Source organism: Tachysurus vachellii, chromosome 3 (assembly GCF_030014155.1).
Source record: "Tachysurus vachellii isolate PV-2020 chromosome 3, HZAU_Pvac_v1, whole genome shotgun sequence".
NCBI classification, from domain to species: Eukaryota; Metazoa; Chordata; class Actinopteri; order Siluriformes; family Bagridae; genus Tachysurus; species Tachysurus vachellii.
Genome location: NC_083462.1, coordinates 32,089,174 through 32,116,361, shown reverse-complemented (window position 1 = coordinate 32,116,361; position 27,188 = coordinate 32,089,174). Strand labels below are relative to the sequence as shown.

Below are 27,188 nucleotides of genomic sequence, written 5' to 3'. Positions count from 1 at the left end.
GAATGTGTGTGTGTATGTAAGAGAGAGAGAGAATGTGTGTGTGTGAGAGAGAGAGTGTGTGTGTGTGTGAGAGAGAGAGTGTGTGTGTATGTTAGAGAGAGAGAGAGAGAATGTGTGTGTGTATGTGTGTGAGAGAGAGAGAGACAGAGAGAGAGACAGAGAGAGAGAGTGTTTGAGAGTGTGTGTGAGAGAGAGAGTTTTACACGTTAAGTTACACTACGACGCACTACTTTTGACTGACTCTCACGGCAGTGATTGTGCTCATATCTGAGTCTCTGAGCTTATGCATGTGTCCTCAGTGGTGCCATTTGCAGCCTTAACGGACACGCGCGCACTCCAATGTCACGTCACCATGAGAGCGCGCTGCTGAACGCGTAGTCGCTCAGAGGCTCTCCGGGTTTCTCTTAGCTTTACTCCCGGGATCTGAGAACACAATGGTGAACTCCAGTTTTGATCCTTCCACTGCGGCGATTCTAGACTTCCCGGAGAATGTCATGAACGCATCAGAGATCACGGACGTTGCTTTGGCGAGTTGGAGCGCGTCGGAGGATCCGGCGGTACCCGCGCGCGCGGTCGTGGCGTTCTGGGACTCGCCGTTAAGCCATGGCATGAACGTAGTGGTGGGCTTCATCCTGTGTTTCACCATGCTCGGGCTCGGCTGCACGGTGGAGCTCAGTCATATAGGCGAGCACGTGCGCAGGCCAGTCGGGGTTCTCCTCGCGGCCATCTGTCAGTTCGCCATCATGCCGCTTGTGGCTTTCTTACTGGCGCTCGCCTTCTCTCTGGACGACGTGGCCGCCGTGGCGGTGCTGCTGTGCGGCTGCTGCCCGGGGGGCAATCTGTCTAATCTCATGACCCTCCTGATCAACGGCGAGATGAACCTCAGGTACACAACACACACCTTTCTTCTTCTTCTTACAGTATGTAATAAATTATATACTGATTCTACATAAAGTCTAAATGAAATAGAAATATAACACACATAAATTCTGTACAAAACGTTTACAGAAAAAGGAAATCTGCCAAGACTTTACCTTGAAAATGAAATAAGGGAGTAAATAAAATGTTATCTACTGAATTTCCTTAAGCTCCTGATTTTACACTTATCAGAACATGCTTTTTTTTTTTTAATAAACGTGTCCATACTCTTATAGACCAGCTGTCTGAAAATGATCAAGAACCTAGTGGTGTATGACATCATGAATAAGAGAACAGATCATTTAGCTGATTAAAAAGTATGTGAGGTTTATTTCTACAAGTGCTTAATTATTTTGTTTAATAAAACTACCTAAGCCTGGCGTCATCTGTAACGTGTGTGTGTGTGTGTTGACAGTGTTATAATGACCATCTCGTCCACGGTGCTGGCGCTGCTGCTCATGCCCCTGTGCTTGTGGCTGTACAGTCGTGCGTGGATCGACACGCCGGTGGTGCAGCTGCTGCCGTTGGGCGCCGTCACTCTCACCGTGTGCAGCACACTCATCCCCATCGGACTCGGGGTCGCCCTCAGGTCTCGTTACCCGCGCACCGCCGACATAGTTCTCAAGGTAACAAGTGAGACGTCAAATAGTCCCAGTGCCACGAACCAATCTGCGTGTGGCTGTAGACCCACTAGACACTTTACACGTGTTGTTGACGCAGCCAAGAAGTGAATAATCTGTGGTGTAGTGTGCACATAAGGGCATTTTGGCAGACGCCCTTCTCCAGAGCAACATACAGAAGTGCTTTGAAGTCTCTATCAAGGAATGTGTTCTCTTACTCCTTTACTAGACCAGGGAATAAGAGACCATCAGTCTAAGTACCCTGTTGCCCCCAGGTCTGTTAACCCATCCACTGAAGAGTTAAGTATCAGTCCTGGCCCCAGGCCCAGATAAAAATGGGAGGCTTGCATCAGGAAGGGCATAAAACCTGTACCAATCTAATATGCGGACCACGTGATCCGCTGTGGCAACACCAAAAATGAGCAGCTGAAGGAAGATAAAGAAAAAGTCTAGGACCCTGTTGAGAGATATATAAGAAGAAAAGCACACAGTGGGGGACACGGTGGCTTAGTGGTTAGCACGTTCGCCTCACACCTCCAGGGTTGGGGGTTCGATTCCTGCCTCCACCTTGTGTGTGTGGAGTTTGCATGTTCTCCCCGTGCCTCGGGGGTTTCCTCCGGGTACTCCGGTTTCCTCCCCCGGTCCAAAGACATGCATGGTAGGTTGATTGGCTTCTCTGGAAAATTGTCCCTGTGACCCGAGGTAGTTCGGATAGAGAAAGCGGTAGAGAATGAATGAATGAATGAAAAGCACACAGTGAACACAAAGGTTTTCTTTAGCTTTTAGTGCTAGTTTAAGTACTTCAACAAGAGGTATTTAAGGGTCTTTACACGTCCTTTGAAGACGACCAGTGACTCAGCTGTCTGGAACTCTAGAGGAAGTTCATTCCAGCATCCAGGTACCAGAACACAGAAGAGACTTGATGCAGGTTTTCCTTGTACCCTGAGAGATAATCAATCGGTCAAGCGTGCAAGCCAGAAGAAAGCTGAGCATTTACTGAATATTTATACACCTGATCATATCATCCTTATGTTCCTATTGAACATCATGTTCCAGATTTAGTGCCCACTTTGTAGTCGGTGTTCCAGTTCATCACAAAGGTGTTCAGTGGGGTTGAGTCAGAGTCAGTGCTCTGTGCAGGACACTCGAGTTCTTCCACTCTAACCTTGAGTCTTAGATCCAGTGAAGCGAAACTGAAATGCTTCAGCATACAGAGACATTATATACAATTGTGTGCTTCAATCATCGTCCTAAGAATTTGGGGAAGAAACACATACAGTTTTTTAGACAGGGTCTAGTGTCCACACAGTCACACACACACACACACACACACACACACACACACACTGACACAGACACACATACAGACAGATACTGACAGACACTGACACAGTCACACACACAGACACACACACACTAACACAGACACACATACAGATACTGACAGACACTGACACAGTCACACACACAGACACACACACACTAACACAGACACACATACAGACAGATACTGACAGACACTGACACAGTCACACACACAGACACACACACAGTAACACAGACACACATACAGACAGATACTGACAGACACTGACACAGTCACACACACAGACACACACACACTAACACAGACACACATACAGACAGATACTGACAGACACTGACACAGTCACACACACAGACACAGACACACACAGTATCACAGACACACATACAGACAGATACTGACAGACACTGACACAGTAACACACACAGACACACACACTAACACAGACACACATACAGACAGATACTGACAGACACTGACACAGTCACACACACAGACACAGACACACACAGTAACACAGACACACATACAGACAGATTCTGACAGACACTGACACTGACACTGATACAGACACACACAGACACAGACACACACACAGACACTGACACTGATACAGACACACACAGACACTGACACAGTCACACACAGACAGACAGATACTGACAGACACTGACACAGACACAGACACACACACAGACACTGATACAGACACACACAGACACTGGAGACAATGGAGTAAACTGGACCGGAGCCTTGAGAGAGAAATAATGTTCCTTCTTTCAGTTAATTTTAACAACAAGCAGCTTGATAAGAGCCTGGTAGTCAACAAGAGATAGAGGGGGAGGGAATGAAAGAAAGGGAGGGAACGAAAGAGAGAAGAGCAGAGCGATAAAGGATATCAAGATGTGTGTGTGTGTGTGTGTGCTTTACAGGGTGAGGGGGGGAGGAGAGTGCTGTAAATTAAAGCGAGTGGATAAGAGCAGGCAGCACTGGCACTTTGATGGCTCTGCTCATTTGTCCTCTGAGTCATACGGCCATGTCTGTGACCCCCCAGTTCTCAGTTTATACACAATACATCTGATTTGATAAATCTTTTAATCATTTGAATCAGCGACATCTTTTTATATTTCCTTTCATTTTATAAACAGACTGAGAATATCTATCTATCTATCAATACAACACGCTACATGCTAAACACTAAAGCATCGTTCATTTGTGTACTGGTTAAAATAAACAGCTTGTTGAAGAGATGCTCTGTTTTTTTAATACTCTTTTTTGTTAAAACTACTTACTATTACATCAGAATACTGTTTAACCATCGAACAGAGCAAAGAAAGACTGTGCTGTAAGAATTACCGGTACGACGGAGAATGGATATTGATTTATTTGACATTTTCAGTCAATCAAATTTCTGGCCACAAATCTTCTTGTTATTTGCTTTCGGTACGAGTCGTGTGTTTTTACCTCTGTCGATAAACTGTTGAAAAAATTTCGGATGCTTATGAATGCGAACTTGGGGCATCTCAGACATCAGAAATGAGTTTGATATCACTCCTGACTTTAAAGATACAAACGTTTAACTGTTATGAGGTTAAACAGGGGGGACACGGTGGCTTAGCACGTTCGCCTCACACCTCCAGGGTTGGGGGTTCGATTCCCGCCTCCACCTTGTGTGTGTGGAGTTTGCATGTTCTCCCTGTGCCTCGGGGGTTTCCTCCGGGTACTCCGGTTTCCTCCCCTGGTCCAAAGACATGCATGGTAGGTTGATTGGCATCTCTGGAAAATTGTCCGTACTGTGTGATTGTGTGAGTGAATGAGAGTGTGTGTGTGTGCCCTGTGATGGGTTGGCACTCCGTCCAGGGTGTATCCTGCCTTGATGCCCAATGACGCCTGAGATAGACACAGGCTCCCCGTGACCCGAGGTAGTTCGGATAAGCGGTAGAAAATGAGTGAAAGTGGAGGTTAAACAGGAGCAAATTCCAGTTTTTTAGCCTCTGGGAAAAAGAGTTAATGACAGTATTCAGTAATCCGTTAGTCTAATAAGGCTCACAGGTATAACATTAATAGTGCTGAGTGACACAATATCAATATTACGATAAATTATCATGAAGCACTTTTTCTGCATGTCCTGGATTATTGTGGTATCATTTTATTTATTTTTAAATAACAATTACAAATAACGTTGATAAAGATTTCTACTGTCTGAATTTCTAAAATGTATTTTCTTTTTTTTTTTAATATATTTTACAATCAGTGTTAATTTAATTAGGGGATGGCCTGACATGGACAGCCTGAAGATCGTGAGATTACTATGGTGTGGATGAAACCGTGTAGAAATCATAAAGATGGTTGTGACTGTTGTTCCTTTTGGAGCTTCAAGACTGCAGCTGAGAAGAGTTTTGCAGTCAGGTCTCCATCACTGAACAGAACTTCAGTACGATACAAAAGACGTTAAGTTGAAACATAGAATGAATCAGAAATGACTTTTAAATGATGCTAGGAATTTCCTGTTAACACAATTTTGTCCATATAGTACACACTTGTCAAAATTGCCATACAAATAAAATGTTTGTACACGTAAAAAAATAAAGTTTTATACAGTATTGTTGGCAGCTTGTTCAGAAGCCTGTATATCAAGATGGTTGTCATGTATCGCAGAAAGGTCTTCAAAATATAGTGATGTGATATTTTTGTCCTATCGTCCACCGCTAAATAGTGACACGATAAAACGTAACAGTGAGAAGCAGGTTGGAGATCAGATCATAAATCATTGTAAAAGGCCAAGGTCTGGTTTATAACCATCTTGATATACAAAGCCAAAAATGGACCAGCTCCCTCTTACCTCAAAGCGCTCATCACTCCTCACGCTGCACCCCGCACCCTCAGATCTACCGATCGACTGGTTCCACCATCTCTCAGGGTAAGAGGCAAGTATACTACAAGACTCTTCTCTGCACTGGCACCAAGGTGGTGGAACGACCTTCCCCTAGAGGTCCGGACAGCTGAGTCACTGGCTATTTTCAAGCGGCGGTTGAAGACCTACTTATTCAGGGAACACTTCAACTAGCACTTCTTTCCTTATCTTTTGCATTAAAAAAAAAACAACACAACCTCTGACACTTTTTCATTGTACCTTTGAACAAATGTATTAAACTCATGGTATCTTAAGTATGTAACTTAGTGAGCCAGCATTAATGTATTCAACGTTAGAGATTTAAGCACTTATGTACGTCGCTCTGGATAAGGGCGTCTGTCACATGCTGTAAATGTAAATGTTTAAACACAGAAGTCTGTATCAGAAGATAGCAAAGCTCCTTATTCTTATTAATGTTGTACCTGTTGATCCTGTTTACCCCCCAGGTGTCTCTGTGGTTGATGCTCATCACACTGGTGCTACTGTTCATCATGACAGGTGTGATGTTGGGGCCCAAGTTGCTGGCGACCATCCCTCCTGCCGTGTACGTAGTTGCCGTGCTGATGCCTATGTCGGGATATGCAGCAGGCTACGGGCTGGCCATGGCTTTCTCTCTTCCACCCAACAGCTGCCGCACCGTATCACTAGAGACGGGATGCCAGAACGTCCAGCTCTGCACTGCCATCCTGAAGCTGACTTTCCCGCCACAGCTCATGGGGGCGATGTACATGTTTCCTCTGCTCTACGCGCTCTTCCAGGCAGCCGAAGCTGCCATCATCATCCTGGTGTACCGCGCCTACAGAACCGAGGTGCTCGGCAAGCAGGACCTGAATGGAGATGACGACGATGACACCAACATCACGTACAAGAGAATGAAGGAGGATGAGGATGGTCCATTTGACACTGCGTACGGTTCGGTAACCGTAAACAATCCCAACTGCATTGAGCTGGAGACTCAGGGAGGGGCAGGAAGCCCAACACCTCTGTAATAGACACACAAAACAACAGGACATCACTGTGAACACATGCTTGAACTCTGCAATATATTGTGACATTCCACGTTTTTATGTCGATCGCTCACTGCTGAAGTATTAAAGCTGTACTGCAAATCTGATTTCACATAAAACATAAGGATTAGACGGGAAATACAGCTCTGAAGCCTTTCATCTAAAACGAGACCTCTAAACTCATCGCATGTTTAAGAAACTCTTCTATTCAGAAAAACTAGGGGAAAAAATATAAAACTTATGTCTTAATCTTGGCCTTATGCATTAATATTTTAATGATTACTCATATTTAGAGTTCTAAGAATAAATCATTCCTGGGAATGAATAAATTTACGATCCTAAATGCTTCGCTTAAAGACACTTCTAAATATTATAACATTTACCTGATTCACATATAGGACTATTGAAATAAAAGCCTTACGTCGAATCTCAGAAATAAACTTACAGGTGATGAAGAAACTCCAAATTCATGACTTTTATTCAGTGTATATACGAAGGCACAATAGGATTTGGGTAAGTGATCACTAAGGTGCCAAAAGGAGTTATTAAGACTGGACCATCACTACTTCTTTTATTAAAATACAGAATTGATCTGTAACAGATATGTTTACAGTAAATGAGATGAAGGAGTCAGGTATATAAGTATACTGTTAATAAAAGCGTCCTATCGCTCAGCCTTACACTCGTGTGTGTTGTGTGTGTGTTGTGTGTATTTCTGTACGCTCTAGAGCAGATGTTTTCTAACCTAAACACACCATGTCTTCATGGAGCTCTGTGCTTTGTGCACAGCTGCATTGACGTGTTAGAACACTGTCTGAGTCCCAGTTAAAGGGACAATGATAAATGATAAAGCTACAGCACACACACACACACACACACACACACACACACACACACATTCTACACCATTAAGGTTTGTAGTAACAATTTAAAGAAGAACATATAGGGGTGAAGTGGGTGTAAATGCTCCTCCATCAATTATGGAAATATAAATGTAATAAAAAAAAAAAAGTCTTGATATAGGGTTAAATATAAAGCTGGTATTTAAAAGGTTTGTTTGTTTATTAGTACAAGATGATAGATAGTGTGTGTGGTGTTAAAGGCTGCTTTAAGAAGGTTAATTGGTTGTAATTAGACACCTGGCACTAATTAACGCGGCGTCTCTCCGCCTACTTAACTTGGCCTTATGCAGTGCGTCAGGCGGCTAAGCGGAAATAACAATAATAATACTAATAATAACAGAAAAATGGCTACGTACAGCGACGAGTCACTCGAGAGCTACGTTTACGCCTCGTACAACCCTTACTCGTACAGATGCCCGAAGCCTAAGAGCTGGAGACAGAAGAGCTACCTGAGCGCGTATGGAGACGGTGAGGGTTATTTTAACAACTACCACCGCGCGCAGCTCAAATCCATCCTGTCGCAGATCAACCCGAACCTCACACCGCGCCTGCGCAAAGCCAACACTAAAGACGTAGGAGTGCAGGTGAACCCGAAAGCCGACGCCTCGGTGCAATGCTCGCTTGGACCACGCACTTTGGCTGCACGCCGGCGGGACGCAGAGCGCAGGCGCGCACCGGATGGTCAGAGTCCCAGCAGCCCGGTGAGTCCCGGTGTTCGGTTCCCGCGCACGCAGGCCGTGTATTCCCCGATCGCCACGCGGGGACTCGCGGCTCTCCTGCACGACCATGATGATGATGATGATGATGATAAGAAGCAGCAGCAGAAGTGTGAAGGAAGGACCGAAGATGCCGAGAGCACAGACAAGCCCGAGGAAGAGGTTGTGGAGGGCAAAGAACCAAACAAGCCAAAATCCAAGACAACGCTTAGTCCCGGGAAAAACGATGATGAAAGCGAACAGCTAAAAGAGGAAGATGATGATGGTGATAAGATTGAGAATGAGAAAAGCCTTCAGGAGGACTCCAAGTCCAAGGGGAGAGTGCGCTTCCAGGTGAGACTCCTTTTAAATAAGTCCAGATGGAGACCTTATTCTTGCTGGAACAGGTTTTATTCAGATCTGCAGTACAAAAAAGCATTTAATGCAACTTCTGATTCACCTCAAGTGTGTTTGTGTCAAGCAATTCCTGGTGTAATGTCAAGCATTTTTTAAAAATGTTGAATTGGCTTAAGAGGAAGTAGCTTTCAGGTTTCTCAGCATCTCAGGAAACCCTCAGGTATCAGAGTGTATTCCAGCTATTGTCCTGTAAGGATGATTTGAGCAGATATGGTCCTCTCACTGGACATGGTGTTTCTTGAAGTCCACACTGTGTTTGTTTTCCCATCACCACCTCTCCTCCTGATAGTTTTTGGAGCAGAAGTACGGCTATTACCACTGCAGAGACTGCAACCTTCGCTGGGAGAGTGCCTACGTGTGGTGTGTTCAGGGCACAAACAAGGTAGCAGTTTTTTTTTAAGGGTTTCTTTTTACTTATTTGATCCCATTTGTGTGTCTAAATGTTATTGTCCTGCCTTAAAGGTCTATTTCAAGCAGTTTTGCAGAACGTGCCAGAAATCCTTCAACCCATACCGGGTAGAGGACATAACCTGCCAGGTAAGCTGACCACCTGAGCTCCTCCTTTCAGAGGCCTAATGACTATATATTAAAAGTTCATGTTTCTTGTTTCAGAGCTGCAAGAAGGCGCGCTGTACGTGTCCAGAGACGGCACGCCATGTGGATCCTAAACGGCCGCACCGACAAGACCTGTGCGGTCGCTGCAAAGGCAAGCGGCTCTCCTGCGACAGCACGTTCAGTTTTAAGTACATCATATAACGCAGAATCTATCATCCTGAGGGCGGTTCACTGCTGTTTAACGAATGCAAGGATCTGTAGGCTATCCATGGCCTCCTCTGGGGATGAGCTTGGTGACTGGAGCAGACGCCTTTGAAGGAGGCCTTGTGACTCCTGCCAAAGATCGGTGTTTTGTTTTCGTTCACTTGTGTTGTGTTGAACAGCAGCATTCCCAGTAGTGAACCATTTTTGGAAAAGTGGAAAATAAATCAAAACAAACAGCAGCGCTGGTGTCCTGTGCTTTGTCATGACTATTTAGTGACCACAATGACTTTACCAAGGTTCTAAAAGGTCTTCTGTTCTGTTCCTAACTTGCTTAAATGTGTTCCAAAGCCAGCATTCGATGCCTTTTATAACATTACAGCACTGTTTTCTCCACATATCCCAGCTTGTTAGGACATCGGGGTCCGAGCAAGGGTTAAGGGTGCAACAGTAATTTTAAACTTCAGCACCAAGCAGCCACCAATCTGATCAGAGCCTTAACTTAAATCCAGTTCTAGCTCATTCATTTTAAATCTAAAATATGAACATCTGCCTTGAACCTGCTTTCAAACTGTGTGTACATCAAATAATTGCTATTGCAACCAGGGTTTTTATATTTGGTACTTTTTAAGGTCACTTTAAATGTCATTCAGAAAATCTTTTTTTTTTTTTAAGTTTGCTGAGGTCCGTATCTATTCATGTTCATGCTCAGTCCCACACTCCTGTACTTGTTTGTACCTGCTTGCATTATTTAATTAAAATGTCCCCAAAAGTGTCATTTAAACCAGTGACCCTGAGCTAGATAAAGCTGACAAAGCTACAACTATTCAGTAAACAAATCATGCAGCACAACACTTGTTAGACTTACTGGAAAATAAGTTCAATCTGATGCCCTGAGACATTCAGCTGGCGGATTAAAACAAGCTGTTCATAGCTTAGTGTGACTGGAGTTGCTTTTAATCACAATGCCTTTTCTAGGCAGTAATCAGTTTTCTGTACAAAACGATGGTAAATATCACATGCTAAGAGAAAAAAGGAGGCCGACGTGTTCAATTTGCTTTTTATTTAATCAGGACAGGGTAAGGCAGGTGAATGAGATGACAGGATAAACAAAAAAAAAAGGAACATGAGGAAAAAAATTGATAATGCACCTCTAAATAAAAACTATTTTCTCCAGGTAAATAATATATCCATTAAATAATTAAGAACAGCATCAAATATGTACCAGACAAGCAACAGAAAGAAGTTCCCAAAGGAATGAATAGAATGAAAAGAGTAAATGTGCCGTGACCTCGTCATGTCTCTCCGATGCTGTAAGTAAGCGCTTTGTGTTGTGTGGTCAAAAGAAAAAAGAAGCACAGTGCTTTTGAAAAAGCACAGCAGAGCAAACAACCAATCATCAGTGCAGCCCTGAGACTGGGAGATTACACAGAGCCCACCACCGGCCCCCAGTTTCCCCCTATGGCAGGGACTTTATAAAGCATGGCATCAGCAGAAGACCGCGAGCCAACGTGAAGATCACAGTGGAGATTAAGGAATGCATATGTCCGAGCACGGCTGGGGAAAAGGCAAGAGACGGGACGAGGACGGGTCCCGTCATCCGCTCCCAGTCGTGCTTACTGGTTAAAAGAAAAAGCTGAAAATTAGATTTGTGTATTTAGGGCAGAGAGGTTTGTTAGTGACTTACAGCTGTTTTTTTTATTTTATTTTATTTTTTTAAATTTTTATTGATTTCTTTTTTTTTTTTTTGCATTAGCTTTATACTCTATTCTGGTTGAACAGTGCATTACACAAATGTACAAGGGAAAAAATACTGCTTTTACACTATACATTTTTCTAAAATATATACAGAGTACAATAAGTTATTGACATTTCCATAATGAGTTGCAGCCAGTTTGCACTGTGTGTGCATTTTAATGTGCTAATGTGAATGTGAGAATGTGTGCGCGAAGGTCGTCCATACGTAACGCGCTCGCGCGCACACACACACACGCGTCTATGGTTGTCTACAGGCAGCTACTTATTTGGTTATAGAGTACGAGTTTTGTTAGAGCAACCCAGTGAAAGCTAAAGTTTCTGCTTAACGCAGGTCAATAAAGTTAATCCTCTCTTTACACAGAGTCTGAGGGCCGAGCCCTCGCTTCTCAATTATACATTAAATACCCTTTACATTTACAACCTAGGATTGTTAGCTCTAATAAAAAATATATTTCTCAAAAAATAGTTCTTGCAGTGCTTTCTCACTTTCAAGCATGCATTTGAAAACTTTTATGTACTTATTGATTTGTTTCATGAGGAAAATATGACATTTCCATAGCAACCCGACCGCAAAAAAAATACAACTCTTATGATCCTCTACACACGGGTCTGGTTTTGTTGTTGTTTTTGTGGACACACCAGAGGTCATAGGTCGTTCCGCTAAAGATTCCGGTTTAGCATCATCATCATCGTCGTCAGATATCTTCCTCGGTCTGGTCATCAGTGATTTAAACAGCTGTTGCATGTTATTTCAGAGAAAGAACAAAAATTGCAAGGAAAAGAGGAGGAAAAGGAATTTTGTGTCTGTAGCACAGTTAAAGTCAGAATAATCCTCACGCGCACCCGCGCGCTCACACACACACACACACACGCGCGCACACACACACACACACACGCACACTCCATTAGCCCTTTAAGGAGAAGTGTCGAGAAATACCCCAGCCCTTAGCCCCCCCACTGAAGACCACATACTTCTCCCTGATGGAACCCACTTGTGTGGTCTAGGCTTTTGACCTGTGCAGTCTTCTCACAGTCCTGAGCTGAGGACTGTATTGTGTGTGTTGATCTGGGTCTCAGCTGTGGGCGTTTGGTTGTAAATGTGGCTCTGGGAGCTCTGCGCCTGGCGTAAAGCCTCGCGGATCTGCAGGTTGAGCTCCATGAGGCGACTGCTGGCCTGAGACGGATCTCTGCTCGGCCCCACCACGGCTACACACCCGGTCTGACCCAGAGTCTGGTGACGGAAGTAGATATGCAGCAAAGTTTGTACTGCGTTGTCCTTCTCGCTGCCAAAAATGTCATTAGGCCACAAGCATCTGAGAAAGAACAGGGATAAAAAAATAAAAAGTGTTGATCATATTGTGCCCAAACCTCTATAGCCCTATTCAGATTGGATTAGTTTTTCAGGAAGAGGCCTGTAATCAATTTTATTACACGTTTCATGAGTGATAAAACTCATTTCAATTTAAGGAAGTGTTTAACCAGAGGAGGTTATAAACACGCTGGGAGACCAAATACAGCAAGGTAAACGTCTTCACGAGGTCGACAGAATATCAAAGACTAAACGTAATATCACCAGACTCCGCTTTTCAGATGCTGAGACGTTTTCAAAGGAGGACAAAACACTAACATCTGAAGGGAAATAAAATCACAAGGCAGCACCTGTATAATGAAACTACCACAGGACCCCATGTAAATATAATCCTATTCAATCCTAGTGCTATTCCCCAGCACTAACTCCAATCATGTTCTGAACAATTCCTGCTACTTACTATATTCATGGAGATAATAAAAGACCAGAAAACATTAAAGACTAAATTATACCAACATCATTAGAAGCTGCCGGTATGGACACACAAGACAGGAACAGGAAGTCAACCATGTGTGTATTTATGAACTATAAAGGTATGCAGTACAGTTAATCACACACCCATGTTGCAGGATGTTCACAGTGTATAGTTGGATTGTGTATTTAACTTGCTAGCTTGTGCTGCTTTATTTATTAAGTGATTTGTCTGTAAAGTCTCAAGCTCCAAGATGTGCGTGTTTTCACCTAAAGGCTTTGACTTGTATGAGGGCAGAAGTGAAGTCTCGTGCTCGGAGGCTCTCGATCAGCGAGTGGATGGCCGTCTCTGTGCTGGACTGCACTGCCGCAGACACGCTCACGCCATCCTGACCGCTGCTCGCCGACTCCGCCGCTTTCAGGCAGTTCTCCAAGATGGCGAGCTCCTCAGACATATTGGTAACCTATAAGATACAAATTTTTCAAATGTTTGTGCATATAAAAACCCCTAACCACAAGTTGTTTCTGATTTGCTTTCTTTTTTATTATTCAAATGACATTTCTCCTGAGAAATTCAGAGGCTTGTTCACATCGTGCAGTCTCCAGGAATCACTAACTTTGTTAGCATTGATCTGTGATTAGATGAATGACTTGGCCCAGCCCTGTAGTTAATCAGTCTTACTCAGATAATCTAGTTACTGCTACGGCCCAAGAGCTTTGACGACGCAGACCTTATTTTACATCACGCTGACAAAATAACGATGCTATCTAAGAAATCTAATAATTATTTCGAGCAGCCAGAACACTGGCGTCTGGGTTTTTACTGCATATAGAATTAAACCTTTTTACACCTATATAATATAAACTGAGCTGAAAGTGTCTATATTATAAACTACAACAGGAGTCGTTAGCTAGTGTGTGGGGAATGGGCAAAAAAAATGAACCAACAACTAATAATCTGTCAATGGGCGGGCAGACAGACAGACAGACAGACAGAGACAGGCAGACAGACAGGCAGGCAGACAGACAGACAGACAGACAGACAGACAGAGACAGGCAGACAGACAGGCAGGCAGACAGACAGACAGACAGACAGAGACAGAGAGACAGACAGAGACAGACAGGCAAACAGAGACAGACACAGACAGGCAGACAGAGACAGACAGACAGACAGACACAGACAGGCAGACAGAGACAGACACAGACAGGCAGACAGAGACAGACAGACAGACAGACACAGACAGGCAGACAGAGACAGAGAGACAGGCAGACAGACAGACAGACAGACAGGCAGACAGACAGAGAGACAGAGACAGACAGAGAGACAGACAGGCAGACAGACAGACAGAGACAGTGACAGACAGACAGACAGAGACAGTGACAGTGACAGATAGACAGAGACCGACAGACAGAGACCGACAGACCGACAGACAGAGACAGACAGACAGACAGAGACAGACAGACAGACAGACAGAGACAGTGACAGATAGACAGAGACCGACAGACAGAGACCGACAGACCGACAGACAGAGACAGACAGACAGACAGAGACAGACAGACAGACAGACAGACAGAGACAGACAGACAGACAGAGACAGACAGAGACAGACAGACAGACAGACAGACAGACAGAGACACACCTCGGCCTCTCTCTTTATAGTTTCCACTCTGCTAATGAGTTTACAGTAGGCCTGAAAAAGCAGCAGCAGTTGAAAATGCAGCTTGTACAACCTCCGACAAAGCTCCAGCTCCTACAGGGACACAGAAACACAACCGTTATTATTCTCATCCCACTCACTGATATGTTCTTATTAATGCCACTAACATCAACAGTACGACCACAGAATCACAGCACATGTGGCTAAACGGATGGATGGACAAATAAACGAACGGAAGTAGGTGCTGGGTTAGAGAGAGATGGATAAAAGGGTTAAACCAAAAGTTCTCAACCTGGAGTCACAGCGAATGATTAACTACTGGAATTATGTGCAGATGCAGAGTTAGAAAAGAAAAGAGAAAAGAAAAACAATCCAAATAGAAACTTTGAATGGTTCTTATAATAAATCTGAACTGACTCGGCCTGTAGGCTATTCGTTTAGTTTTGGAGTCGTTACACCGAAACCGTTATTATGGGATGTCTTTCAGTCTGTGTGTTGGCACGGCAACACGCAACGCCCTAACTGTAAAAAAAAAAAATATATTTCAACACAATGTGTCTGAAAGTCAGTTTGCATGTTTATAATAAAGCGATTTTTGCAGTGTGAGTAACTGCACACGCAGACGGACGCCTGGTGTTAATGAGCATTACATTCATGAACCGTTTGTTTGAGGCGGCTTCAGTGTGCTCGAGCGTCGGATAAATATATATATATATATATATATATATATATATATATATATATATATATATATATATATATCCAGTTTGGATAAGTCTGAATTCAATAAGCTGCAGTGTGAAGCCTCGGCCCTCGGTGAACACGGATCGAGTGCGCCCGTGTGCTATTACGCTCTCTGTGATGCATGATGAACACAAACGTGTGTGAAAGAGCGTTCAACAAACTCCAGTTATGATTACTGCGCATTTCTCTTCAGTAATGCGACGTACATTTTGACTTAAATCTTAAACGAATCAGGAAATACGTTTGTCCGTATTAATTGTCCAGAAAGGTTGAGAAACCTTGAGTTAACCCCCACGAGCACGGAAAGAAAGCCTGGACTGGGCATGCTCACTAATTAACACTAAGCATGGGTTGGAAACGGAGTGTTAATGAGCCGTTTTAACGTTAGAGAATATTTGATGGACATTTGGAGCGATAGAGCAAAGAAAATGAAGGACTAGTAATGTAAAAGCAAGACCTATATTAGTGTATATTAGTTTCATGTCTGTTCATGTGTCATGTATATATACACACACACTCACACACACCAAGTATCCCTATCATATGCAAATGGGTGCTGAGGGAGCAATGGAGAACAAAAAACAATCAAAAAAAAAAAAAAAAAAAAGGACAAATTTATATATATAAATATATATGTAAGGTTTGTAGCTGTAAAAAACTAAGAGGCAGAAGTGGGCTGTTCAACTCTCTGATTGGTGTAAAATGCTTACAACGAATGGATGGAATGAACAGTGATTTTTTGCCAACATGGTATGATTACGGAAAGGTCAAGAATACAAGAACCACTTACTGCTAGAATCTCCATTTGCTAAGCAAGAGGGAGAACAGGTCACCGTAAGAACAAAAACAGGAGACGGAGAAAAAAAAACATTAGTCAGAGAATAACTTCCAATCCAGAGAGAGAGAGAGAGAGAGAGAGAGAGAGAGAGAGAGAGAGAGAGAGAGAGAGAGAGAGACAGAGAGAGACAGAGAGAGATCATGTCATATATCCTCTTCTGCAAAAATAACAACAAACAGTGGAATCAGAACAGACAGCAGACCCAAAGACAGATAGCGATTATCAGAGAGGAAAAATCCCTGCAAAGGAAATTGAAGACGTGATATTGAGGTGTACGTGACAGCTGTGTGTTCAGCAGGTAAGTAAACATTAAATATATAAATATATAAACACGTGTGTGTGTGTGTGTGTGTGTGTGTGTTTGTATCTGTGGAAGGATGAGTCAAATAAAAGCCTTAGAAGTGTGACATCAGCTAGAACTGATCTGGAGGAACCTGGACACTAATTACACTGAAAGAAACTGCAAAAGTGGAGATTATATACGAGATGATTGAGATCAATCTACACAAAAATGTAGAAGCTGATCCACTCCGAGCTTCACCCTAACGTAGTCATGGCCATTTCCCATGCACCAGGCCGTGAGGGCGAGTGAGGGCTAATCGGTGCCTCTTGCCACCCTTTACATTGTGGTGAACTGACTGACTATACATATATATTTCAGTTCGTTAGAAAGTCTAAATAGCTTCCAGTTTACTATTTATGCTTAAAACATATAATGATGATGTAGAACTGACGTAGTGTAATATATTCCGTACAAAATGCAATTCAAAAGGATGTAAATTGATTAAAAAAAAGGGTAAGCAGTTAAAAAAAAAAAACAAAGCATGAACAACATGCATTTCATTTAGAGACAGGGTGTTAACGATTTCAGCGTTAACGCGAGCGTCTCGGCGACCATACTGAAACAGGATCAGAAAGCAGGCAATAAAACAAAACACAAAAAGCAATAAATCAGAGATGATTCACGATGCTTACAGAACTGATCTGTATTTGTATTGAGACACGATCAATTCGTCAAACTGATGAGTGTCTGCGTGCGTCTTAATGTGGTGTTTCAACAAAGAATAATAAGTTATTATTATTATTATTCCTTTATAATCTGAAGTAAAGAACAGAAAATCGGCCTGGTTTACGCTTCTACGAGTAGCATTTACATCGTGACACACAAATTAAGTTTATAGGTGTGTTTACACGTGAATTTACAGGTAAATAAATCTAAAGGTAGGTCGAAACTAGTGAAAAGCGACAGATGATCATGCAGGAGCGTGTAAGAGGCATGCGAGTTGAGATTTTTACACCTTTATACAGATCAGCTGGGATGTGATAAAGTGGTAATTCTAACACATCCTTAACTGACTGTTACATTTATTTATTTATTTATTTTACATGAGATCCTGCTGAACACAGAAACTCTTCCTATGAGACTTCGCTTGGCTTCTCCCAGCACTTTATGAAACACAGCTATGCACATGCTGCACTCTGTTTGTTCTTCTTACAGTTTTCTTTATGTCCGAGCTCGCCGTCTCTTCTCTACAAACTAAGGCGTTATGGGGTCGACACTGCCCCCTAGCGGACACTCACGTTACATGCAAGTATAAAGACTTGATGCTTTGTGAGGGTTGAAGCACCCTGACATGCTCAAACACGCTCTTGCAGAAACACAACCCCAGCCGTTGCTCTCTGCTATAAGTCTGCTAGTCTATTAGCAGGTCTGAAAGTGTGTACTACCTGAGCTTGAGTGGTCTGTCGACGGCTGCTGTCTTTGTCACCGAAGGTCTTTCTGCAATTCTCTAACCACTGTAGAGAAAGAAACAGGGTGGAGGGGGAGGAGAAGCAGTTAAGAGATTAAAGTAGTGTGTGTGTGTGTGTGTGTGTGTGTGTGTATGTGTGTGCCTGTTGTAAATAACCACAGCAGAAGCAGGCATACTAAACGGGTCTGTTTCCGTGCAGCAGCAGGAATAAAGGCTCAATATTTCACTGTGTCTCATCCAATTAACAATCCCTATTCCTTAACCCTCATATCAGCCCAATCTTTTCTCTCTTCCCCTCCCCTTTAGCCATAGAACTGATTAGTGAGATTGTTCAGTCTATTCTTAGCTCCCAAACGCGATTGCTGGGTGAGTGTTAGTGCAAACTGAGGCTGGCTAAATTCACTCACATACTGAGATGATTTAATGCCTTGAGCTACAATGATGGAGGCGACTGTGATCTTGCTCTCTCTCTCTCTCTCTCTCTCTCGCATTCTCTATCTCTCTCCCCATCACTCTCTCCCTCATTCTATTCCTTGCTCTCTCTCTCGCTCTCTCTCTCACACACACATTCTCTCTCTCTCCCCATCACTCTCTCCCTCATTCTATTCCTTGCTCTCTCTCTCGCTCTCTCTCTCACACACACATTCTCTCTCTCTCCCCATCACTCTCCCCTCATTCTATTCCTTGCTCTCTCTCTCTCTCTCTCTCTCTCTACCTCTCCCTCGCTCTCTCCCTCACTCTCTCTCTCTCTCTCTCCCCATCACTCTCTCCCCCATTCTATTCCTCGCTCTCTCTCCCTCATTCTCTCACATTCTCTCTCTCTCCATCACTCTCTCCCCCATTCTATTCCTCGCTCTCTCTCCCTCATTCTCTCACATTCTCTCTCTCTCCATCACTCTCTCCCCCATTCTATTCCTCGCTCTCTCTCCCTCATTCTCTCACATTCTCTCTCTCTCCATCACTCTCTCCCCCATTCTATTCCTCGCTCTCTCTCTCATTATCTCCCTCACACACTCTCTCTCTCTCATTCTCTTCCTCTCTCTCTCACTCTCTTCCTCTCTCTCTCACATTCTCTCTCTCCCCATTCTATTCCTCACTCTCTCTCTCTCTCATTCTCTCCCTCACACTCTCCCTCTCTCACATTCTCTCTCTCCCCATTCTATTCCTCGCACTCTCTCTCTCTCCATCATTCTCTCCCTCTCTCTCTCCCCCATTCTCTCCCTCACTCTCTCTCTCCCTCCCTCCCTCATTCTCTCCCTCGCTATCTCTCTCCCTCTCTCACTCACTCATTCTCTCCCTCGCTATCTCTCTCCCTCATTCTCTCCCTCTCTCTCTCTCCCCCATTCTCTCCCTCACTCTCTCTCTCCCTCCCTCCCATTCTCTCTCTCTCGCTCTCTCTCCCTCCCTCCCTCACTCTCTCTCTCGCTCGCTCAAAATAAAATCTATAAAGCATTAGATCATTCGAGCAACACAAATTGTCTGTTGAGGTACAAAAACCTCATGTGTCCTTTTGTAAGTGGAACGTGGGAAGGATTTTCTAGTGTGGTGTTTACAGTAGTAAACTGGCTCGTAGTAAACTGGCTCTATACGTACATTATGCACAATGATAGGTGATTAAATGTTCACCTGTTCAGCTGCCTCTTTTTTGCCATTATATGTGTCCAGGTGCTCCTGCAGCTCCAGTACACTGAATTTTAATGTCTCCAACAGTCCACAAGAAACCAGCTACACACACACACACACACACACACACACAAAGTGAGAGTCATTTTATTTACATGACAAAATGGACTTTTTACTATTTACTGAACCTAAACAAGGACTATGTTTATTCCAATCTGACATCTTTACATCTGTTTATTAAAACTATTTTGTGTATTTGAATGTGCTTATTTTAATATTTAAACAAAAAAACAAAACGATAGTTTTAAATACGGACACTAAATGTTACTGGCATCATTTTAGTCGTTTAGAATGAAGGAAAAGCCCAAAAAAGACATTCAAGCTGGAAAGAGGATGAGTCACATGCTTTGAGGTTGAATAAACTAATCCTGTCAATAAAAAGTTTCTCTTTATGTGCAGATTTAGAAAGACCTCTTTGTAACATTTTAGAATGTCTCGAACTCACTGTCTCTGCATCCAGTAAGACTGTAGGGCACTGAGAGCTGGAGGTCATGACCTCTAGGGAGCTGAGGAACTGGTTTCCCATTCGCTGGAGCCCGTCGCCGAGAAACCGCACCGAAGCGCGAGTAATCGAGTCAAATTTCCTTTGAACGTGCTGGAGAAAGCCGAGAAAAACGTATTGAGTTCATGTCAATTGAGTTCAAAATACATAGAACATGTGTCTTTCACATAAAATGTACAGTGTGCAATCGGGGCATGCAGGGGGGGTGGGGTGGGGGTGGGGGTGGCACACCTGGAAGAGACGAGAGAAGACGTGAAAAGTGTAGACAGCACAGGATCCGTCGGTATCGGATAACATCTGGTTGACGTGGCAACGCCAAGCGTCCTCCTCGTCATCATAGGTGACGGGCTGGAAAGCTGCCAGGATGGCAGAGAGAAACGGAGACGGGGGTGGAGAGGACTCGAGCTCAGGGAAACCATCCGCATCACCTTCATCCTGACTGCACACACAAACGCACACAAAATTAGGATCTTCTCACACGTTCTATTACCTTTTCCTCATCTCGCTTTCTCACAGTTCTGAGGAAAAACACAAACAGGAAAAAACTAACAAACAGTCAGCAAACTCTCTCTCTCTCTCTCTCTCTCTCTCTCTCTCCCCGATTCCACACTGCCCCCTAGTTTCTCCCTTTCCCTCATGCCTCTTCTTTCTGTCCTCCTCCCCCCTCCCCTTCCTACTGCAGATGCTCTGTGCTGCAATGTAGTTTCAGCCAGGATGTACCGCAGAGGAAAAACAAAAACAACTCGACATCTCTCCCACATGAGCTCGTTCACGTTCACACAAACACACAAAGCACAGACACGGACACTTACAGCCCGGAGGGGCCAAATATCTTGATAAAGCAGATGGAGTAGAAGTATTTAAAGCCTGCGTTGTTGAGTTTCATGAAGGACGCGGTCTTCGTCTTCATTCTCCTCCTCAGCCACAGCCTCTTCTTTCTCTCTATCCCAGTACCGCGTAAACCCTGGAGCCTCTTTGGAGCACACTCTTTGCTGTCTTCATACTCACTTCCTCTTCATTTTTCATGTCTCCTATTATTTTTCTCACTCTCTCTCCATCACCATCTCAGACTCACTGTGAGCTGATGCTGTGCTGCATTATCAAGCGGTTTTACGTTACCCTCACCCCACCCCCTGCTGCCGTACGCAAACGCACACAGAGACAGTTTTCGATGTGCAAGACGGATCTCCGGCATACATTACAGACAGACAGTGCGGAGGGAGACCCTTTAAGCTTCCTGCACTAAACTGGAACACGAGTTAAACCTGGAGTGCTGCCACGCATGCTGTTAAACAATGGTAAAACCTGTGTCTCCCCAGTGAGCAAGTAATTGATGGAAAGCTTTTTGCTTTAACATTTTTATGGCAGTTCGGCGACTTATGTCGTTTCTGCTCCATCGGTCTACCTTCACATCAAATAATTTGCTTAAAACTGAGGATACAAAAAAAAAAACCTCGGCTAATCTTAACATCAAAGTCCTAGTGCCACAAGCTGAACCTGGACCAGAGATAAATATAAGCGCAGCTAAGGACTCAGACATGGGTATGATGGAGAGAGAGAGAGAGAGAGTGAGAGAGAGAGAGAGAGAGAGAGAGAGAGAGGGGAGAGAGAGAGAGAGAGGAGAGAGAGAGAGAGGAGAGACAGAGAGAGGAGAGAGAGAGAGAGAGAGAGAGAGAGAGAGAGAGAGAGAGAGAGGAGAGAGAGAGAGAGGAGAGAGAGACAAAGAGGGAGAGAGAGAGAGGAGAGACAGAGATAGAGAGAGAGACAGACAGACAGAGAGAGAACTGTGTGACAAGAATAGTTTGGCAATAGATCTGTGAGTGCTTGCTAGGAACCCAAATAACGGTAAAGGAATTCCTAATGGGCTCTGAAAATATGAAATATTACAAGCCAACGCTGAAGAACAAATCACAAACAGACGGTGCATACGAATGTGGACAATTAACGTCACCAAAAATATCCAGCCGAGACAAGTCCTGAAAGTGAGCACTAATAAACTAACCAGAGTGTGAGGAACACAAACTCTGCACAGCAACGTCTTGTCCTCAGATCTAAAATACATTAAGCAGGTATACTGTAGATATCACTGCATCGTTTACCCCACCTGCTGCTCTCGCTCACCTGGACATGCCAGAGAAGTCCGCCTCTTCTTCCTCACACCTCTCATCTAGCTCCTTGAGTGCCAGGGTTACGTCTTCATCGCACACCGAGTCCGGTGCCGTCTCCTCTTCGCAAAGCGAGCCAGGTGGACTGTCCATGCCTAAAGGTGGAGGAGCAGGGTCTGGGTCATCCGGAGGGTCAGGGAGATCACACAGCTCTGGGGGGTCTGATGGTAAAGGGGGGGCACTGCAGAAGCCTGTGTCCTCACTGACGCTGCTGCTCAGCTCATCCACCGCAGTCCCGCTGGCGTCCTGTACATACAGAAAGGCTGTCAAGAGCAGGGCACTGGGAGACTTTGCATGTAATTGAATATTTCTGATATATTTAAAAAATTGTATTCAGAATTTTAAGGGAAATCCTTCTTGCAGTCAAGTTCCAAGGTTTAAGCTATAAATACTACTTACTGTAAACTCATCAGTCCAAACCCAGCTCTACTCTATGCATCGGTGGAAACGGACCACCACAACCGGACCACAGTTTATGTGGGTGTTTACAGATGTTATGTGGGTGATGGATCTTTCACGACACAGCGGAGACTCTGACACGCAGTACCGTGTGTTTCTGCTTTATAACAGTTTATAACACACTTTTTTAAACGCCTCAATATTACTGCCGGTCTGAGAGAAGGCAAAAATATCCAATAGCATTTCTATAGTCAGTAGGACTCTGAGGAACGGCTGGTGACCAAAAAAGCCATAGTCGTAGCCATGGTCAACTGTTTACATCCTTGATAGTGACAGAGTACCGTGTGTGTGTTATATTGCTATACAGAGAACGGTCATGTGGCGGCCATCTGGTGTATTTGTCATTAAAAGCAAGTATAATCCTGACTTAAACGTAAGACAGAAAAAAAAATTTTAAATAAAACACCCGCAATGTTTTACAGCGAGACAAATTCAAGCCAATTAGCCAAAAGGTCAAATCCTGGTCACCCACAAAGGGACACTTAGTAGCAGCAATTTGAAAATAGACCTGCCGTTCAAGAGACGCTGCCCCTTTTAGCAAGAGATATCAATAAATATAGGCAGAGGGCTAATTTATCACCACACACTTTACAGCACAGGCATCACACACAGTGCTCTCTCTCCTTAGACTAATCATGAGATGCACATGGCGTCAGTTTAAACGGCGGGTCAGTTAAATAAAAATAAAACAAAACCCTGCAGTAAAACACGAAACACGTGCGCATTTAATATTTATTAGAGCCGATCGGCCCTATACGCTCACTTCGCAAGCTGCGTAGGGCCCCGCAAATTACGTAAGGCCTCCCCCAGCCTCATTTTACAGCGCGTGTTAATGTTTAAACTTTAAAGTGTAGATGACAATATAAAGCGGAGCTATCAATCTGGCCATGAAAAGAGAAAAAAGAAACAAAATGAGAGTGAAATGCAAGAACAGCAACCAGGTAAACTTGTGTTCTCTTCAAGTTTGATGTCAGCAAGAGCAAATAACAGTAAAGTTAAGTTGATGTGATTCTGTCTCTAGTCTCTATCTGACTAGCTACATTAGCTGTGCAGTGCTGCCGGTGCATCTCTTGGCCTGTCTGTCACACAACAATTTATCGCGTGAACATTTGCGTGAATAAATGCCCAAGGGCAACGGTGTTTATAAACGGAAGCTCGATAACCGCGCCGCGCGTTGTACATGCGTTCATATGCGCGTGCAATTGTGCACGAAATGACACGGGCGCTTTACAGCAGCAACATCTGTGTTGGGGCCAATACAAAACGTAGCGTGATAGCACTCCTAAGTGACAATGTTTATAGTCTCTCAATCAAGGTTACAACAATGTTAATGTAATATGGAAACCAGTGGATTTACATTGGAATGAGCATAATGCCAGGTCTATATGAATGTACATCCCTCAGTAAATAATAAGGTAGGAGGGCCCCTTAGCAGAATTTTGCTTAGGGCCCCAGGGAGGTCAGGATATGTTCTGATTAAAGGAACAAAAACTTGAAAATGACGCAACAAACTAAATTGCAAGTCGACTAAGTCAATCGAACCTGACCCTCTTTTTTTTTTTTTTTTATTAGTCTGAATAACAAGTATGACAAGGGGAAAGCGCTTGACCTTTCCAGCTATTTCCTTGTTTCTGTTTCCTTTCTTAAGAGTTTAGAACGTCAATGAAATGCATGGTGGCAGTCAGCCAAAGCAGTGATTTAGTATTACAGAAAGCTTTTAGGAGGAATGACTGTAATGGAGAAGCTGATGAGATTAATCAGAACTCATTACACTAAAAGCTGGAGGAATGACAAGGGAAGATGTCCTTGGGCTAAACTTAGAGCTAAACTGGGACTGAACTAGGTCGGATAGTATATAGAAAGTGTCAGGATCACATAATAATAAGGAAATATGTAATGCTTGGTGCTTTTACCGAGAGCCTCGACCTGTGGGATCTAAAAAAGATATTTATTTTTTAGACTGGTTCTATAAAAGTCCTGCAAGAATCCAAATATTTGCCTTTTATTATTTTAAACAGGATGTAGACTAATTGTTAGAAGACCATGCATCCGAGACAGCTGGCTCGCTAGCGAATTGTCCGGTTATCAATTATTAAAAACAAAAATGAACGGAAAACGTGTGGAGGAAGTTGGCTGTCATTGCTTCTTATAATATGTTGAGTAATTTGGTGGTTTTACCATGAAGCTAAAGTAGGAGGTAAAGTGTTGGTTAGGCTTATTCATTATGAATAAAGAAAAAAAAAAAGAATAGCAGACAGAACTGTAGAAGATTTGTTCCTACTTCCTAATTCAGTTTCCCGTCTGCTGACTGAGAATGGGTTTTATATTAAACCTAAACGTTTCCTAAACCGCTCCTCCACAACCCCCAAACAATCCTCTGATAGGGATCACTAAACACCTGGAAGCTTGGAGAGTGTAAAAATACTGTGGCACTGTAATGAAATTAGTGGATCAGATGCAGCTATAACAAGTTAGTGAAGTGACATTGTTAGTAAGATGCGGTCGGAAGCAATGCAAAGCTTGTTAGTGAAAAAAAATCTTATGCTCTACCCCAATGCTGTGTGTTAAGCTTTACTAAATACTCACTCTATGCTTGCAGCTCCAGGCTAGGATGTTTGTCCAGCGAGGCTTTTAGACACTTAGCTTCTGTGCTTTTGTATATTCTCTCAATCCAATTTAAGCACAGCTGGCCTGAGGTGTGTCAAACCTAACAGCAATCTTCACCCGAATCAACTGAACTGACAAGCAAGCCCCACCAGCACACAGGGTTCGTACAGTTTGATGATTTTTAAATAAAAGTTTGACGAGAAAGAATTCAAGTCACACTCGGTTTACAACTTCTGATGTAAATTACTGTACATTATGGACTTGTTTATACTTTTCGTAAGTTTATTTTCTTTCTAACTTTCAGTCTAACTTTTATTTTTTTTTTTTAACAATGTCTTCTGAATGAAAATCGTCTGTACGAACCCTGCGCTCAGCAAGACAGCGCTGACCGATTCTAACACGAACAACAAATATTAAAAGCATTTACAGCATCGCTATGAAAGCAGGAAAAAGGAAAAGCAGCAGAAGACTTTCAATGTGTCAGTGATTCGACACAGTGAGCTAGCTAACAGGAAATGGTGTTAGACAGGGTCAAATTTTAAGACCACTACAGCATTAACACCATGACTGTATCTGACAGTGAATAATAAAGTCAAATTGAATGGAAACCCTTTGAACAGAACAGATATAAAGATAAGAAAGTCGCACCACATTAAAAACACCAGGCAAACTGCGTAGATTAAAGGCAACCTCTAGAAAGCACCCGTGCACATGAATTTATTGAGGCTCCTGATTGATCCCACCTCAGGCAACTGGCCGATATTGCTGTCAGAATGCCCGGTCTCATGGATAGGGCTGTCTGGGCGGGGCAATGGAGGGGTGCGCAGAGCTTCCTCAGTGAGGACGCTACTGGAAGACTCCTGGGATTGTTGTAGAGAGTCCATGTGATTGGACGTGGCGTCATCCGTCGCAGAGTCGCTATTGAGCTGTGTGAAGACACAAACGGTGAACGTTTTAGCGAAATATCAAAGCATGTAGTCAAAGCACTGTATAGGCTGGATGTTCATACTGTATACACATAATACCTCAGTCATGTTATCTTGCATGCAAACATGCCAACTTTGGCCAAATACCAGTGATAATATCTATGACTTAAAATAATCTACGTAGGTGCAACCATTACATTTACTAGCAGTTGCTGTGGATTCGGAAAGTATTCAGACCCCCTACATCTATAATCAGTACCACAGAATGACAAAGCGAAGACAGAATTTAGAAATGTTTCCATTTTTTCTTTTTAATAAATTTACAGACATCACATGTACATAAGGATTCAGAATTTACTTCCCTTTACTAGTCTCTGCTGCTGAAAAACAGCCCCACAGCAGGATGCAGCCACCACCGCATCTTACTAACACTGTTGGGATGGTGTTGTGCACGTGATGAGCGGTGACTAGTCCAGACATAATGTTTAGAATTAAGGCCAAACAGTTCAATCTTGGTTTCATCAGACCAGAGAATCTTGTTCCTAACAGCCTGAGAGTCCATCAAGTGTTTTTTTTTTTTTTTGCAAACTCTAAGCAGGCTTTCTTTTTACGCCTAGCCACTCTGCCATAAAGCCCAGACTGATGGAGGGCTTGCAGTGATGGTTGTCATTCTGGAACTTCGTCTCATGTCCACACAGAACCTCTGGAGCTCAGCATCGTGTTCAGTTTGACAGAGGGACCAGCTCTTGGAAGAGTCCTAA

At 43.5% G+C, this 27,188-nt stretch overlaps 3 protein-coding genes across 12 annotated transcripts in view; 2 read left to right on the top strand and 1 right to left on the bottom strand.

The window, feature by feature from the left end:
* The first annotated feature begins 224 nt into the window (after positions 1-224).
* On the top strand, positions 225-7,466 carry slc10a4 (solute carrier family 10 member 4). Its single transcript, XM_060866813.1, has 3 exons — positions 225-886; positions 1,334-1,544; positions 6,226-7,466. Exons 1-3 carry the CDS (start codon positions 435-437, stop codon positions 6,766-6,768), a joined length of 1,206 nt encoding a protein of 401 aa, XP_060722796.1. The 5' UTR covers positions 225-434; the 3' UTR covers positions 6,769-7,466.
* Positions 6,624-27,188, bottom strand: part of fryl (furry homolog, like) — a 90,339-nt gene continuing 69,774 nt past the window's right edge. For 7 of the 10 annotated variants that reach the window (XM_060866809.1, XM_060866803.1, XM_060866805.1 and 4 more), the window contains 10 exons: positions 26,245-26,427; positions 22,392-22,681; positions 20,502-20,709; positions 20,214-20,363; positions 19,712-19,810; positions 18,063-18,131; positions 16,287-16,304; positions 14,735-14,845; positions 13,365-13,558; positions 11,939-12,627 (listed from right to left, as the gene is read on the bottom strand). In XM_060866809.1, coding sequence (XP_060722792.1) covers positions 12,342-12,627; positions 13,365-13,558; positions 14,735-14,845; positions 16,287-16,304; positions 18,063-18,131; positions 19,712-19,810; positions 20,214-20,363; positions 20,502-20,709; positions 22,392-22,681; positions 26,245-26,427 — 1,608 coding nt within the window. In that variant the 3' untranslated portion in view covers positions 11,939-12,341. Of the gene's footprint in view, positions 6,763-11,938; positions 12,628-13,364; positions 13,559-14,734; positions 14,846-16,286; positions 16,305-18,062; positions 18,132-19,711; positions 19,811-20,213; positions 20,364-20,501; positions 20,710-22,391; positions 22,682-26,244; positions 26,428-27,188 lie in introns of those variants that run through there. The other 3 variants (XM_060866804.1, XM_060866812.1, XR_009648116.1) reach the window with 2 other exon arrangements.
* zar1 (zygote arrest 1) lies at positions 7,969-9,798 on the top strand. Its single transcript, XM_060866814.1, has 4 exons — positions 7,969-8,737; positions 9,090-9,182; positions 9,263-9,337; positions 9,413-9,798. Exons 1-4 carry the CDS (start codon positions 7,973-7,975, stop codon positions 9,554-9,556), a joined length of 1,077 nt encoding a protein of 358 aa, XP_060722797.1. The 5' UTR covers positions 7,969-7,972; the 3' UTR covers positions 9,557-9,798.

Coding starts and splice junctions, on each gene's coding strand:
- slc10a4 (XM_060866813.1), top strand. CDS start 435: ATGGTGAACTCCAGTTTTGATCCTTCCACTGCGGCGATTCTAGACTTC. Junction 887..1,333: donor AACGGCGAGATGAACCTCAG/GTACACAACACA, acceptor GTGTGTTGACAG/TGTTATAATGACCATCTCGT. Junction 1,545..6,225: donor CCGCCGACATAGTTCTCAAG/GTAACAAGTGAG, acceptor TTTACCCCCCAG/GTGTCTCTGTGGTTGATGCT.
- zar1 (XM_060866814.1), top strand. CDS start 7,973: ATGCAGTGCGTCAGGCGGCTAAGCGGAAATAACAATAATAATACTAAT. Junction 8,738..9,089: donor AGGGGAGAGTGCGCTTCCAG/GTGAGACTCCTT, acceptor TCCTCCTGATAG/TTTTTGGAGCAGAAGTACGG. Junction 9,338..9,412: donor TAGAGGACATAACCTGCCAG/GTAAGCTGACCA, acceptor TTCTTGTTTCAG/AGCTGCAAGAAGGCGCGCTG.